Consider the following 14,033-nt stretch of genomic DNA (forward strand, 5'->3'; position numbering starts at 1 on the left):
CAGACGGACTGGATTCAGTGGGCCGCCTTCTGCCCCTGGCCACCCACCTGGCAGAGGACACACAGACTTCCATCACTACATGCCCACCTCCACTGCGCCATCCCTGGGGAACCCATGCTCTTCCAGGTCAGGATCCTGCCTCAGGCCCCAACTGCTGAGTGCTGCCCTAGTGCCCAGCACCTGGCAGTTCATCCTCGCAGGATGACGCATTAATGGTCATTATTCCAATGAGTGACTTCTTCACTCTGGGATAGTGTCCTGGGCCACTTCCTTGACCTTCAGGTCTGGCTTCTTGGCCTTCGAGAGGCAAACCAGGCGGCGCATGCGCGCCTACTGGGCGGCGCTGAGGGGAAGGGAACACTCGCAAAGGCGCGGCCCAGACGCCCGCTTATCCTAGTGGGCTCACGACGCATGCGCGGGCGGCGCGGGCTTAAAGGCGGCTGCCGGCCCCAAGCCACCCAGTCGGCCTGTCAGCCGGCTTCGAGGTCCGTCCCTACGCTTGCGCGGCGGCGGTGGTGGCGGCGATGGCGGCGGAGGAGGAGGTGGATTCGGCGGACACCGGCGGAGGGTGAGGACCGCCTGGAAGGGGTGGTTTGGGGGCGCGTGCCCCGGGTCAGCTCCGAGGACTTACAACGCTCTGGGCGACACCGGCCACCTCGCTGAGGAGGAGTGCGGGCGACGCCCTGCCGGGACTGCTGGTGGCGGACAGAGGCCGCGCCGCGCCGTGGGTCGCCGGGCTCTGGAGGAAGCGGCTCCGCGGCCGGTCTGCCGGATGAGGAGATCGCGGCCCGGCACCGCCCGCCTCTTGCGCGCGGAGGTGGAGCTCCGCGCCGATCTGGGTCCAGCTGCCCCGGGAACCGAGGGGCCGAGCGGGAGGGGGCCGGCGCTTCCCGCGAGCTCAGAGGTACCGGAAGCCCGGTGTCCGGAAGCGTGCGGAGGGGCGTGTGGCGGCGGCTTTCAGAAAAGGCCCAACTTCCAGAAACTTCGCGGAGGGGTTAAGGCGGAAAGTGAGCGAGCCAGCGGTCTTCCGCGGTGGTCCGCTCTGGGTTCACGCCTCTGCGCTGGCGCTCCCGGGGCTTACCGAGCCCCTGAGCAAAGCAAGTGGAAGGGCAGGTGCCTGACCCGAAGTGCTTTAGGGCCATCACTCCCAGCTAGGCTTTGTGATAGACTGATTCTAAATTATTCTTTTCTGTCCATGACATGTGTCGTGCACTTGTGAATAGAAAAATAGTAATTGGTGGAAAAATTAAATTACCATGAAAATTACAGCGTTCTGAAGACTATTTTGTGTTGGGTGGGGAACCCTATACTTCTCCCTTATAAATTAAATATTTTGGCAGTTCTACTTCAACTATCTGGAGAATTTTGCATAGGAAACATAATCCAGAAGATAGATGGTGGGGTATTATGAAAACAAGTATTTTGGAAAGCTATCCAAGGAGGGATTTTTGCAATATTAGAAACTATGTTCTCCTCCTGAGTTTTGTTCAAATAATTGGGCTCATTTGTTTGGGTTTGTTGTTGAGCTTCCCAGTTACACTGACATGAAATGGTGACTGTCATGTGGTCACGAGTAGGAGCTCAGCTGGTATCTTGTGTTCCTATTAAATTTGTCACAACATTTTTTGGCTCTGAGACTACTAACCCAGGGTCCCCTTTGTTATGAAGCTTGTGAGTCTAGAGTAGAACAGTGAAAGGGACTTACTGCTTAGGTGATGACTGGAGGTCACTGAGGGCAGACCAGCTATAGTCCCTAGACAGAGGTAGGCCTTCCTGGTATTCTTGGCAGGGCATTTGATCAGTGCCCAGTGTCTACACTAGGATGGCCTTCTGAACTGCACCAAGCAAGCACAGAGCAGGCTAAGCTCCTGCTGGGTGTTCCTCAGGTGTCGTCATATTAAAACTAATGTCTACCCTGTGTGCTAGATCTGTCTCATTTTGCATTTGGAACTGCCCCAAGTAGTAGAGCTGTTTGGACCCACCCCCTCAGATGACTGTATTTAGCTTTAAGGCATTTTCCCTCTATTTCTGCTTCTCTTTTGGATTGGGACTAATGGGATGATGTTTGGCTACTGTTTTGAGTCAAGGTCCTCCTTTCAGACATTTGAAGGGCTTAGGTGGTGCCATAATTTGGATATGATTTAAGTCTCCTAAGAGGCTTCACATGTTGAAACTTAATCCTCATTGTAAAGTATTAAGAGGGTTTAATCTGACCATAGTGTCTATAGGTAAGGCCTTTGGGGAAAGATTAGGATCAGATAAAGTTATTGGGATGGTGCCCCAGATTGAATCCTAGTGGTTTTATGTGAAGAGGAAAGACCAGGCGGATGTGCATACTGTATGCTTTCTGCTCCCCGTGTCTTGCCATGGGATACCTTGTGCCACCTTGGAATTTTACCAGCAAGAAGTCCAACACTAGAAGCAGTCCCTCTACCTTGTATCTCTAGAACTATGACCAAAATACATTTTTTTTCTTTATAACTTCCTGATACAGATGGCAAGGAGACATTAACAAAGGAAACGATTATAAAGGAGTTATCTAGTTTGGAGCATATAATTCTTGTCTTTTCCTTTGTGGCTTTTTGTGGAGACAAATGTGCTGGGAAACTTTCAACATCCAACCCTTTTCAGTTGCAATACAGTTGAAAAACCTGAATATAACAAGAATAGATTTCTGTGGATTGCTATAATGGTGGCCCAGAGAATTAAGTACTGATTGTATTAGAGGAACGCTGTCACAGAACTGCTTTATTGCAGCGTGGATCATAAAATAGGTGGTTTTCAGTGGCATGCTGAAAGTTGATGTGTTCTTACAGACCATTGCTGAATTTCTAGGAATTTTGCCAGCACCATCAGCTTGAAATTGATCATTGTGGGAGTATTTACACCATGAATATCATCAAATGCTGTAAATAAGCCATAAAAAAACATTTTTCTCTTTCTGCCTCAGTTGATTTGCCAGGATCCCACTGGGTTTATGTTAAAAGTTGTGTGTAAAGTTCCATGCTTTAGAGACTGAAGAGTGAGTTTCTTTAGTTTACTTCTAAAAAATTGGTAAGATCCATACAGTCCTCCCTTTTGTTGCTTCTCTGTCACCCTTGCCCCCTGACTTCTTCAAAGTCAGGAAACTTTAATGCCAACCCCAGTGGCCTTTTATTTTTGCTCAGTTCTTAGCCTTCTAGGGTCTTTTTCACACAGACATGAACATATGCTATGGTATGAACTCAGGGCCTCATGCAAACACTATATCACTAAGCTATATCCTTCAGCCCTCTTTTCAGTGTTTGAGACTATAATGAAACCCCTAATTAGGCAGTTAGCTCTTAAAACATTTTGCTTAGTCTAAACTGAGACCAGCAGTTAATTTTATTAGGTTTTATTGTTTTAACTACTTTCTAAATGCAGTAATTCTTTAGGAGTCTATATTCATCTTGTTTTTGTTTTTTAATTATTCACTGTTCTTGAACTATCTTGTCTGTGGAGGACTAAGATCTCTTTCTCTTCTGTAATGCAGTATTGTTGGTGTTTTGTCAGCAGTTTGTACCTAATTTCTCAAATTTAACATGTCCAGACCATGACGTTACTTGTATCTTCCTTTAAACAATACAAAAGGCAAACTCCTTCACCTTCCCTGTTTTTATTAAAACAGTTACATTTTCAGGTTATCTGTAGTCATAACTGTGGCCCCTGAATATCAAATCTGCTCCTTTTATTTTCCCTCAATACCAGATCAGTTGCCAGGTCCCCAAAGATGCTGTTTTATAAGCTGTCCCCTTTCATGTCCCACTGTTACCTGGGAGCCATCTTCATGTTCTCTTTACCCAGTTTTTGCTAGCTTGGTAACACTTTGAACACAGCTCATTTCATTAGTCCCTTTCCACAAGGAACTGTGTTCTTTGCACATAGTGGCTTTATTATACTTATTGTATGTCTTCAGCCTGACTTCAGAGTCCTTTGGAGTCAGTGTGGCTCCCATTTAGCTTTGGAGTTTTAATTTCCTCTCTGTACTGGATTCTAACTCTGGGCAAGCCATATTTTTCTTGTTTCCTAAACATGTTACTTGTACCCTTCACATTCTCCATGGTTTGGTTCACTTTGTTTTCTCTAATCCAAAATGGATTGTTCTCTTTTTTTTGAAAGAGTGATGGATTTTTGTATGTTTGAGTGGTGTGTGTGTGTGTGTGTGTGTGTGTGCAGGGCATCTGGTGTCTTCCTCTATTGCTCTTTGCTTTATTTCCTTGAGACAGGGTCCCTCACAAAACTTGTTTTAGCTAGTCTGGGGGCCAGCTAACTCCTGGCATCTGCCCCTTAATACTGGGGTTACAGGCATGCTAGGCATGCCTGACTTCCTTATGTGGATGCTGGGATCAGGTTATCATGCTTGCATAGCAAGTGCTCTTACCCACTGAGCTATCTCCCTTAGCTCCCGTAGTATTTAATCTTTGTTTTTTGTTTTTTTTGAGACAAGCTTCTACTATATAGCCCAGTGTAGCCTTGAACTCTTGATCTTTCTGCTTCTACTTCCCAAGGGTTAGGATTACAGGTACGCACCACCATACTCTAAAGTTTCTTTATTCCACTTAAATCAATATTTAATAATATATTTCTTTGTGTATTTGTCAACTCAGAACAAAGTTTTTGTCTTGCTAAAGGGGGCTTTCTAAATACCAAGCAATAATTTTTTATTAAAATTTCAACTGTTAAAGATTGATGCCAGCGTAAGCATTGAGCTTACAAACCTAAAAGTTGAGTATTTATATTGCAGATATTTGTCTTAAAATTTCTCAAGATATTCAGAAAAGTTTGGTTTGAATAGTACAATTAGAACCACAAACTTAAATTGTTCTGGGGTGTTGGGAACAGGATACTATTTGTTGACCTTAGATGAACCAATCCATGCCTCCCAGAATGCCAGTCACGGGTCAACAAATGCGATGTCAATCCTGTGGCAAAAAAGCAAAGATGATAAAATCAGGGGGTGGGCCACATAATAAAAAACAACATTGGGCAATATGTTGTAGGATTGCTGGTGTCTCTGAAAACCCACACTCTTTATAACAGCTATTCTGAAACATTATTTTGGCTTAAAAATAGCCTTGACCAATTGTTAGAGTTTTAGTTTAGCTTGATGGTTCCCATTCCCGATTAGAACCTATAAAAAATTGTGTAGAGATTATTTTATTAAAAATAATTATTAGGTTTGAGGCTTAGGGCTTTTAGTTTTATTTTCTACATTGTCTGGTAAGTAAGCTTATTTAGAACTGATTGAAAGAAATGTTACTCTGACTTGTTAAGCAGTGAATTTAAATGTTCACATGTAAGTGCTTCATGTATGTTTGACATAAAGTATCTAAGTGTCCAACTCCTCTCCTGAGCGGTTTTTTTACTGTGTGAAAAAAGGAAAAATACTTGGTGGGGGGGGAAGAGTTGTTTTAAATTTTTAAATTAATTTTTATTGGTTCTTTGAGAATTTCATGCAGTACAGTTTGATCACATTCAGACCCCCTGACTTGGATTTTTAAGACAAGATTCTGCCATGTAGCCTGGGTTGGCCTCAAGTTCTCAGTCCTCCTGCTTCAGCTTCCAGAGTACTGGCAATACAGGCCTGTACCACCCATCCTGCTTTTAAAAGATTCTAAATCAGTATGTTTAGATGTATTAGAGAACATGTGCCATTCATGTAATGGCTAGTGAAAACTTACCTAGAAATGCTGTGCTAATCACTTAAATTGTAGTTGTATAGGATGTACTTACCTTCCCTTTCACAAGAATAGTATTTTAAAAATCCAGTTTCTAAGAAAGAAGGCCTTTAGTTGTGTTGCAGTTTCAATCTGGAAGTTTTTTTTGTTTTGTTTTGTTTTTTATTGTTATGTATATGAGTGTATTGCTTGCTGTGTGTAAGTACACCCATGTTGTACAGTACCTGTGGAGATCAGAAGAGGGTGTCTGATCCACTGGAACTGGAGTTACGGACAGTTATCACCTGCCATGTGGGTACTGGGAATCAAACCTGGGTCCTCTGCAAGAACAGTCCATGCTCTTAACCTCAGAGCCATCTCTCCAGCCCCTCAATTTGGAAGGTTTTTTTTTTTTTTTTGAGACAGGGTCTCCCTGTAACCCCAGCTGTCCTGGAACTCACTATGTAGCCTAGGCTGGCCTTGAACTCACAGAGATCCGCCTGCCTCTGCCTCTCGAGTGCTGGGATTAAAGGCATGCGCCACCACGCCCGGCCCCAGTTTGGAAGTTTTTAATTCTTCTTTGGTTGAAGAAGTACTTCAGATACACACACACACACACACACACACACACACATGCACATTCATACCTCAAATTTGGATCTTTACAGTAAAACACCAAACTTCATATTCTTTAAAAAAGATAAAATGCTGTGCTTAAATTACTTTATAGAGAACAATAATTTCCCTCTTGATTATACCAGTATAGGGATGGAGGCTATTTTAAACAAAACTGTAATATAATGAAATCCTCTTTTACTTATAACCTAATTAGAAATGTTATTTTATGTGGCCAAGGGTATGTGGAAATCGGCCAGACTTCTGTATATTTTCTTCAGAATTCTTTGGAAACTTCTTTTACTGTTTCACAATATTTATAGATTGTGCAATTCAGGTTTAGTAATACTATAGATAGTCAAATGTCTAAAGAACAAAACAGGGATTACCAGGAAATTTAAGTGTTGATGGCAGGAGGTACAAGTACAATGTTAGTGATATTTACAAAAACAATTAGGCAGAAAGTTCAAGAGGAAAATTCAGGATACTTAAAATCACATTTCTTTTTTTCAAGTGTGGTAAATATACTTTAATACGTTCTTTACATCTTACTTGACTTTCCTGAGAGTTGCCACTTGTAGTGTGACCTAAAATATTCCTTACTAATTTTTTTTTCCTGTTTTCACTCCAGTAGTTACAGATCAAGAATCCTTTAATTTTCTTTCTTTTTTATTAGATGCTTCAGGGCTTGGATCTTCTGCCTTGCCAATAAGGTCAGTGCTCAGGCCACAGGGCTTTGTAGAGAACTTCTTGGCACACATTGGTGAGCCTTCCTGGTGTTGTGTTTACTTTGGGAAAGTTACAGTGCTTGCAGAGTGAATGGCTTTTCTTTGTATTGCAATTGCTACTTCCCTCTCCTCTGAAATCAGGTCCTGGTGATAATGAATGATAGTGTATATTGATTGTTGACTGCTTAAATAAAATAGGTTTTCCTTTTCTATTTATTTTCCAAAACTATGAAGAAATAGCCAGCCCTATATCTAGTTTACTGTTTTACATCTGGGCCATGTGAATTTTTACCTTGAATCTTATGACCTCAGAAGAATGACTCAGAGTCTGACAGGCTTAGCTCCAATCTCCACGTTAAGGCAGGGAATACCAACACTGAATGACCTAGGAGACCTGTGCAAAGGTGCAGAGGGTTGCTGTGAAGGTGTAAACTACCCTGGAGCAGGAGATAGGCTTAGATAGAAAAGTAATAGAGGCTACAAGGTAAGGTCTGAGGACTCATTGAATAGAGAACAGTCCACTAAAGAGCAGACTGCTTAGACTTTGCTTTTCAAACTCTTTGGGAGTGTTCTTTGGAGGCTGTTGTGTGGGTAGCGTTCGGTCTTATGGGACAGGAGTAGATGACAGTTTGTGAAAACATCAGTAATCTGATTAAAGTAAACCTGGTCAGAAACATCGTTAGGGCTTAAGGGGAAGTATTATTTTTACAGTTCTATTAAGAATGAAAATGTGTGTGTTTCTTTTTCACCTCAAATATGCTATAGAAAAACTGATTTGGAAAAAAAAAATCACCTGCTTTGATGAAAAAGCTGCTGTGAAAATATGAAGAGAATTGGTGCCTTGCATTGTGGTTAAAGAGCCCTAATTTTTAATGTGATGCATCTGGTTTACCAACACTGAAGTGAACTGGCTATTAGGGGGCAAAATCCATAGGCAGGTAGTCTTGTCCTTTAAAAGTTGGTTTTGTGGGGGCCTGGAGAGATGGCTCAGAGGTTAAGAGCACTGGCTGCTCTTGCAGAGGACCTGGGTCCAGTTCCCAGTACCCACATGGTGGCTGACAACCATCTGTAACTCTAGTCCCAGGGGATCCAGCACCTTCTTCTGCCTCTTGGGCATTGCATGACATGGGTGCACTTACATACATGGAGGCAATACACTAAAACACATAAAATAATAAGAGTAATAAATACATTTTTTTAAAAGTTGGTTTTGTGAGCTGGATGTGGTGGCTTGATGCCTGCAATCCCAACACTTGGATCAAAAATTCCCAGCAATTGGATCAAAAATTCAAGGCCATTCTGAGCTATGCCGCAAGTTCCAGACTAGCATGGGTTATCTGACACCCTATCTCAAAAAGGGGAAAGAAAAGTTTGTTTTGTGAAGTATAAATCAATGGAGGCAGACATATGCCTGTATTACAAACTACTTTGTAATTAAAAAAATTCTAATACCTATGTGTAGTAAGTTTTCAGTCTGAATTATTTTTTGGTTGTAATCTTTTTTTTAAGACTGAAACTGAAAGCACAGATTGCATTTGTGCTTTCTTTGTCCCAGCTTCTCTGTGATGTCATTTAGAGCAATAATGGATTATAGTTCATTTCACTTTTTTTTTTTTTTTCGTATTGACCTCTGATTGTCTCTGGCAAAGAACTGGGCTATGATTTAAGGGGTTTTTGCTTAAGAAAATGATGAGATTGAGTTGCAAGTGACTTCCTGTTCTAGGCCATATTGTTATGATCAAATAGAGGCATGATGTCTGGTCAAGGACAAGAGAACTTAAGCTCAATAAAGATCATAGTTTAAAAAACAAGCAAAAATTTCAGTATGCTAACCACTTTTTTTACAATTAAATATTGTAAGTTTAAAAAGTTGCTGAAGCCTTATTTTTCTAGATAGCTTACAAATAGATTTGCATATTCACAAGTAGACTGATGTTAACATTTTATTGTATTTATACTTTGATAATAGGTTATGTGTAACAGTTGTGATGGCTGCCCAGAGGTCTTCCCATCTCATCTTGTCAATGTGCAAGTCTGAAACTGGTGTTTAACGCAGGTTATTGGATATCTAGGTACATGGCTATGCAAACTTAACCAAATGCATCTGCTGACAGTCTTGTTTTTGATCTTGTCTGTGCACATGCACACACACGTATGCAGTGCTATTGAACCTACTAGGAAATTTTGTGTAAAAACTGAGACAAAAAGGCAGTTAACTTGTGGGTATAAAAGGAATAGCTTACATGAGAAGGACTGTAGATACTCGGTCACCGTGCTGTATTCCTTTGCTCATGATGACTCTTTCCTTGATTCTCCTCATTGTGTCAGCATCCACTCATTTTTTGTTTTGGGGGTTGTTGCCCGAGTTCTCTTGGGGTCTCTTGCGCTATTAGACAAACCATGTCACATATCTTTATGCGAATTTATTATAGTTTATACTGTGGGGGGCAGAGTGACTCACAAAGAAACAAACACCTGGTGCCCAGCTCTGCACCGCTGCTCAGAGCCCGCCATTCCAGATCACAAGCTGGCCACTCCAGATCACTCCTGTGGTCTGCCCATAATCACTGCTAGCTTTCACCCAAGCCTTCTGGGCCTGCAGTCTTGCCCCAGGTTGGTCAATGCCGGGCCACTCCCTTCTTGCGTGCCCAGACTCCGCCCTCTGGTTGTAGCTCCTGTCCAGAAGCCCCTTCCTCCATGGCTAACTCTCCGCAGTCAGTTCTCAGCGGACCCTGCCCCTTGGAGGAACCAGGCCCTGGGGACAGGGGTTCAGGACTTGCCCTGTCCATATGCCATCCTCTGTTACAGAGCCTGTGGTATTTTAAGCACTCTTCCCTGTAAAGTGAGCCCAGCTGCCATTCATCACACTTCTGGGAAGTATTAAGACTGTAGCCTTTAGTTCCAGGCACAGTTTTTGAGTGCTTATATCACCACCAGCCACTAAGTGTTTGAAGTCAGCTTTTGAGGTGGATTTAACTTTGGTGTGTTCACTATGTTGTAGCCAGGTAAATACGTAAACAAATAGTCACTGACTGCAGTAACTGTATCTGTAGCAAAACCCACACCTCTGCTTGGGCATCAGAGTTGGGAATAGTCTCTGACAACATGAGGTGTTAGGACCTAGGGAAGAGCTGTGGGCAAAGCATTAGAGGCATGCAGTGGTGTGAAGTTTGAGTGATGAGGTTTTGGAAAAACTGGGTTAGTTGCAGATTGGACAGATTGGGAAGTACCTTCTGTGCAGGATGGAGGACTGTGAACTGTCTCCTGTAAGCACAGGAAGTTTCTGGCGTTTTAAGGAAGGTAATCTGGGGACAAAAGAGCTTTTGAGTCATTAAAAATTGAACTCAAAGTACATACTTCTGTTAACTTGCTGTGTATCCTCTGCCCTTGAGTGAACTAACTTTAGCGTTCTCATCTGTGAACTAGGTCTAACTTAGGCTAGAGTGCCCTGAACTGTAAGCAACCTAATCATTCAGCAGACATTAATTACTGAGCACCCGTTGTATATAATGCATTTATAGGAAAAGGAAATGTAGGACAAGCTTATGAAGTTAGAAAGGCTAAGAACTACATCAGCCCTGCCCAAACATAGCCCATCTCTCCACTTAGGTCTAGTCTTTGTTTTTCTCATTGCTTGCTTTATTCTATTTGAGATGCAGGGACTCAACACCTAGGACCTCCAGCATGCTAGACAAATGATTTGCCACAGAACTGTACCCAGCCCCTATTCTTAGTATGTTCTGTGTCATCATAATGACACTCTGAAGTGGAAACCTGGGAATCTTTATTACACCTTCCTTCTACCCAACCATTGATCAAATGTAGCCCCCTTCATTTGTAAATATCCTTTAGCTAAATCTCTTTGTGTCTATCTTTGCCTCTCATCTGGAACTGATTACTTTTCAAATTCATTGTCAGGAATTTCCCACTGCTACCACTATGTACTGAGCACTTGCCAACTGCAGATGGCTGCTGAAGCCCTACATTGCTGCAGATTATTGCACTGAGGTTTGGTCTTTGCCAGGCAGACTTGAAGGCTTGCCCACTTCTTGGTTGACTCCTGCAAGTGTCAGTTGTAGCCTTTCTTTCCTCATCTGTTGCCTCAGACCTGCTCCCTGTTCTGTCTGTCCTACTCTGTTCAGACAGTTGCCCATGTCATTCTTTTCATCTGTTTGCTGGAGCTAAAGCTGTTTTGTTTGTCCATTAACAGTTAACCAGCTTGCCCTAGGCAGATCGAACATGGGCCAGCAACCCCTTTGCATTTTGTATTATGCTTTCTCATGATATTTGAAGCTTTTTTAAAAAGGTGTTTATTTGCATTTAAAAGGAGCTGTTGACAAAGATTCGCTGAAATAAGCTTTTTTTAAAAGTCTGATTTTTAATAAAGGTTCTATTCTCTGATTTCCGCTCGCTGTGAGCTACCATTCAGGTGAGGTGAACTTACTCATACAGAGTCGTAAACTTTTTTTGTACTTCTGTCCTGATAAGAGACTGTCTTGTGGGGGCATTGGGGAGGCATTTGGGGAGGAGGTCTAAATTTGATTAAGAACTGTTGTATGAAATTACAAAAGCTCAGTAAAAATATTCATATATATATATGAAAAAAGCCAATCTCAAAGGTTACATAGTGAGTGACTCCATTTATGTAAACTACCTGAAATTATGAATTTATAGAAATGGAGCACTAATAACTACTGACTTCTTTTGCCAGAAGTTAAGTAGTGAGTGGAGTTAGGAGGATAGTGGATATGGCTATGGAAGGGTTGTAGAAAGGAGTCTTGTGATGGAACATCAATATCCTATTAGTAACTATCTCATTGCCTTGATTTATCATTATTATCTTATTAATTTACTATCTTCTGAAAAATGTTCCCACTGGGTGAAACTGAATAAAAGATAGAAAGGACAAAAAAGAAAAAGGAAAAAAAGAGACTGTCTTGTATTGGGGGCAGTGCCTTTTTTCTTTCTTATTTTACCCATTTTTAGCCTCTACATAATTACTTGGAATCTGACTGTCCATGAAGCTAAGATGGATTTTGCTACCTACCTGTAGATGCACAGGCTGGAGTTAAATATCTGTGTTGCGGCACCTATCCCCAGTGCTTTGCACCTACTGGGTGACCTGTACCACGTGCAGCTTGCCTACACACCAGAAGTGGGGTTTCCTCCAGTGCTTTGGTTCTCAGGATATAGCATTGAAAATTGAGAAGAACATGACCTCATCTGTTTGCATTTTGTTTTTGGTGTTCTAGATCAGGATGGCTAACGGGGTGGCTTCCCACCTGGTGCCCTACATCTACATCACACCTTAAAGAAGCTGAAGAGAAAATGTTAAAATGTAAGGTTTTCCTCTTGTAAGTTTCCTGAGCTATTTACTAAAATGTCTAATATATTGATATATTGTATTGCCCTGACACTGAAAGTAAGCTTCTTGGTGTGTTAGTCGTTGACAAAAGAACTTTCTTACTCTTCCATGTCAGCAAGTAGTGCAGTATGGTGGGACAGTGATCATCAGCTTTTTTGGTCTTGGATCCCTGTTAAACTCTTAAATTAGTAAGGATCCCAAGGAGCATTGTTCATGGGTTATAGTTATCAATATTTATTATTCAAATTAACTTTAATAATTAAAAATGTTTAATATATTAATGTATTTGAAAATAATAGTAATCCATCATTAAAAGTTTAAAATCATATGTTTATAAAACATTGCCTGTTTGCCATAAAACAAAATGAGAGGAGTAACATTGTTTTCCTAATTGCAAATCTCTAATGAGCTAGATCTCATATTTGCTTTTGTGTACTCATGTCATGTGGCCTCTGGAAAGCTCTGTGACTTGCTTCAAGAAAAAGAGTAAGAAAGGCAAATAAAACTTTACCACCAGTGTAAAAGCAGTTTTTAAAAAGTACTTTATTTTTATTATTTTATGTGTACGAGTGTATTGCCTGCCTGTATGTGAGTGCACCTGTGTCGTGCAATGCCACGGAGGTCAGGAGAGCTTCGGATTCCCCTGGAACTGGAGTTAAGGACAGTTCGTAGCTGCCATGTGGGTGCTGGGAATCGAACCTAGGTCCTCTGCAAGAGCAGTCAGTGCTCTTAACTGCTGAGCCATCTCTCCAGCCCCCATAAAAGCAGTTTTAACTTCCCCAAAACATCTTAACCCCCCAGATAATCCCAGAGTATGGATTTGTGAGCAGATTTTGGGTTTTCCAGAGCCTTGTATAGTGAGCATGCTCTAGGCAGGAACCAGGTAACCTGGTAGATCTACCATGAGGTAAAATCCTCTTGGGCAAGTCACTTTGCCCAGCTTCCCATTTCTTACCTGTCACTTGAAGGGGGGTAGATGCTTCCATGTTTGTTCCTTCTGACTGTACCATCCTTTTTAATTCTTCATTTGTATTGGTGTGGGATCCTTTTGTTGTTAAGCACTGAAATTTTGCCACACTTCTGGTGTTTATTGTACAGTTTTGTTCTGCTGATAGAATGGGTTAAAAAGGGACTTTGTATATGTGATTATTTGATGTTTTTGCTGATACTTGTTCACACTTTTTTTGTACTCTTTATTATTAATTTTCTTATTTGTACATTTGATGATTCCAGAGTAAGTGACCATAACTGGTCAAATCCTTAGGAGTGAATAGTTAGCCCTGTTATGTGGATTTTTTTAAAAGTAAAATAATTTTTTTTTCTTAAATATTTTATTTATTATTTTATGTGTATGAGTGTATTGCCTGCATGTGAGTGCCACCCGTGTTGTGAGGTGCTGCAGAGGTCAGAAGAGGGCTTCAGATTCCCCTGGAACTGGAGTTAAGGACAGTTTGCAGTCACCATGTGGGTTCTGGTAATAGAACCAGGGTCCTCTGCAAGAGCAGTCAGTGCTCTTAACCACTAAGCCATCTCTCCAGCCCTGTTATGTGGATTTTTTAACATGAAAATTAATTTCCACTCTGCATACTTGAATAATTTTTCTCTACAAAGTTGGCAGAATTATCTTTGTGGTTTACCAAAATAAAA

The 14,033-nt window shown here is 41.7% G+C and overlaps 1 protein-coding gene across 3 annotated transcripts in view; it reads left to right on the forward strand.

The window, feature by feature from the left end:
- The first annotated feature begins 365 nt into the window (after positions 1 to 365).
- Abhd5 (abhydrolase domain containing 5) overlaps positions 366 to 14,033 on the forward strand; it is a 29,344-nt gene continuing 15,676 nt past the window's right edge. Inside the window, exons 1-2 of one of the 3 annotated variants that reach the window (XM_008849485.3) lie at positions 366 to 568; positions 12,274 to 12,359. In XM_008849485.3, the coding sequence (XP_008847707.1) occupies positions 525 to 568; positions 12,274 to 12,359 (130 nt within the window). In that variant the 5' untranslated portion in view covers positions 366 to 524. Of the gene's footprint in view, positions 569 to 12,273; positions 12,376 to 14,033 lie in introns of those variants that run through there. The other 2 variants (XM_029554271.1, XM_029554272.1) reach the window with 2 other exon arrangements.

Source organism: Nannospalax galili, unplaced genomic scaffold (genome assembly GCF_000622305.1).
Source record: "Nannospalax galili isolate Female #2095 unplaced genomic scaffold, S.galili_v1.0 scaffold443, whole genome shotgun sequence".
In the NCBI taxonomy this organism is placed as follows: Eukaryota; Metazoa; Chordata; class Mammalia; order Rodentia; family Spalacidae; genus Nannospalax; species Nannospalax galili.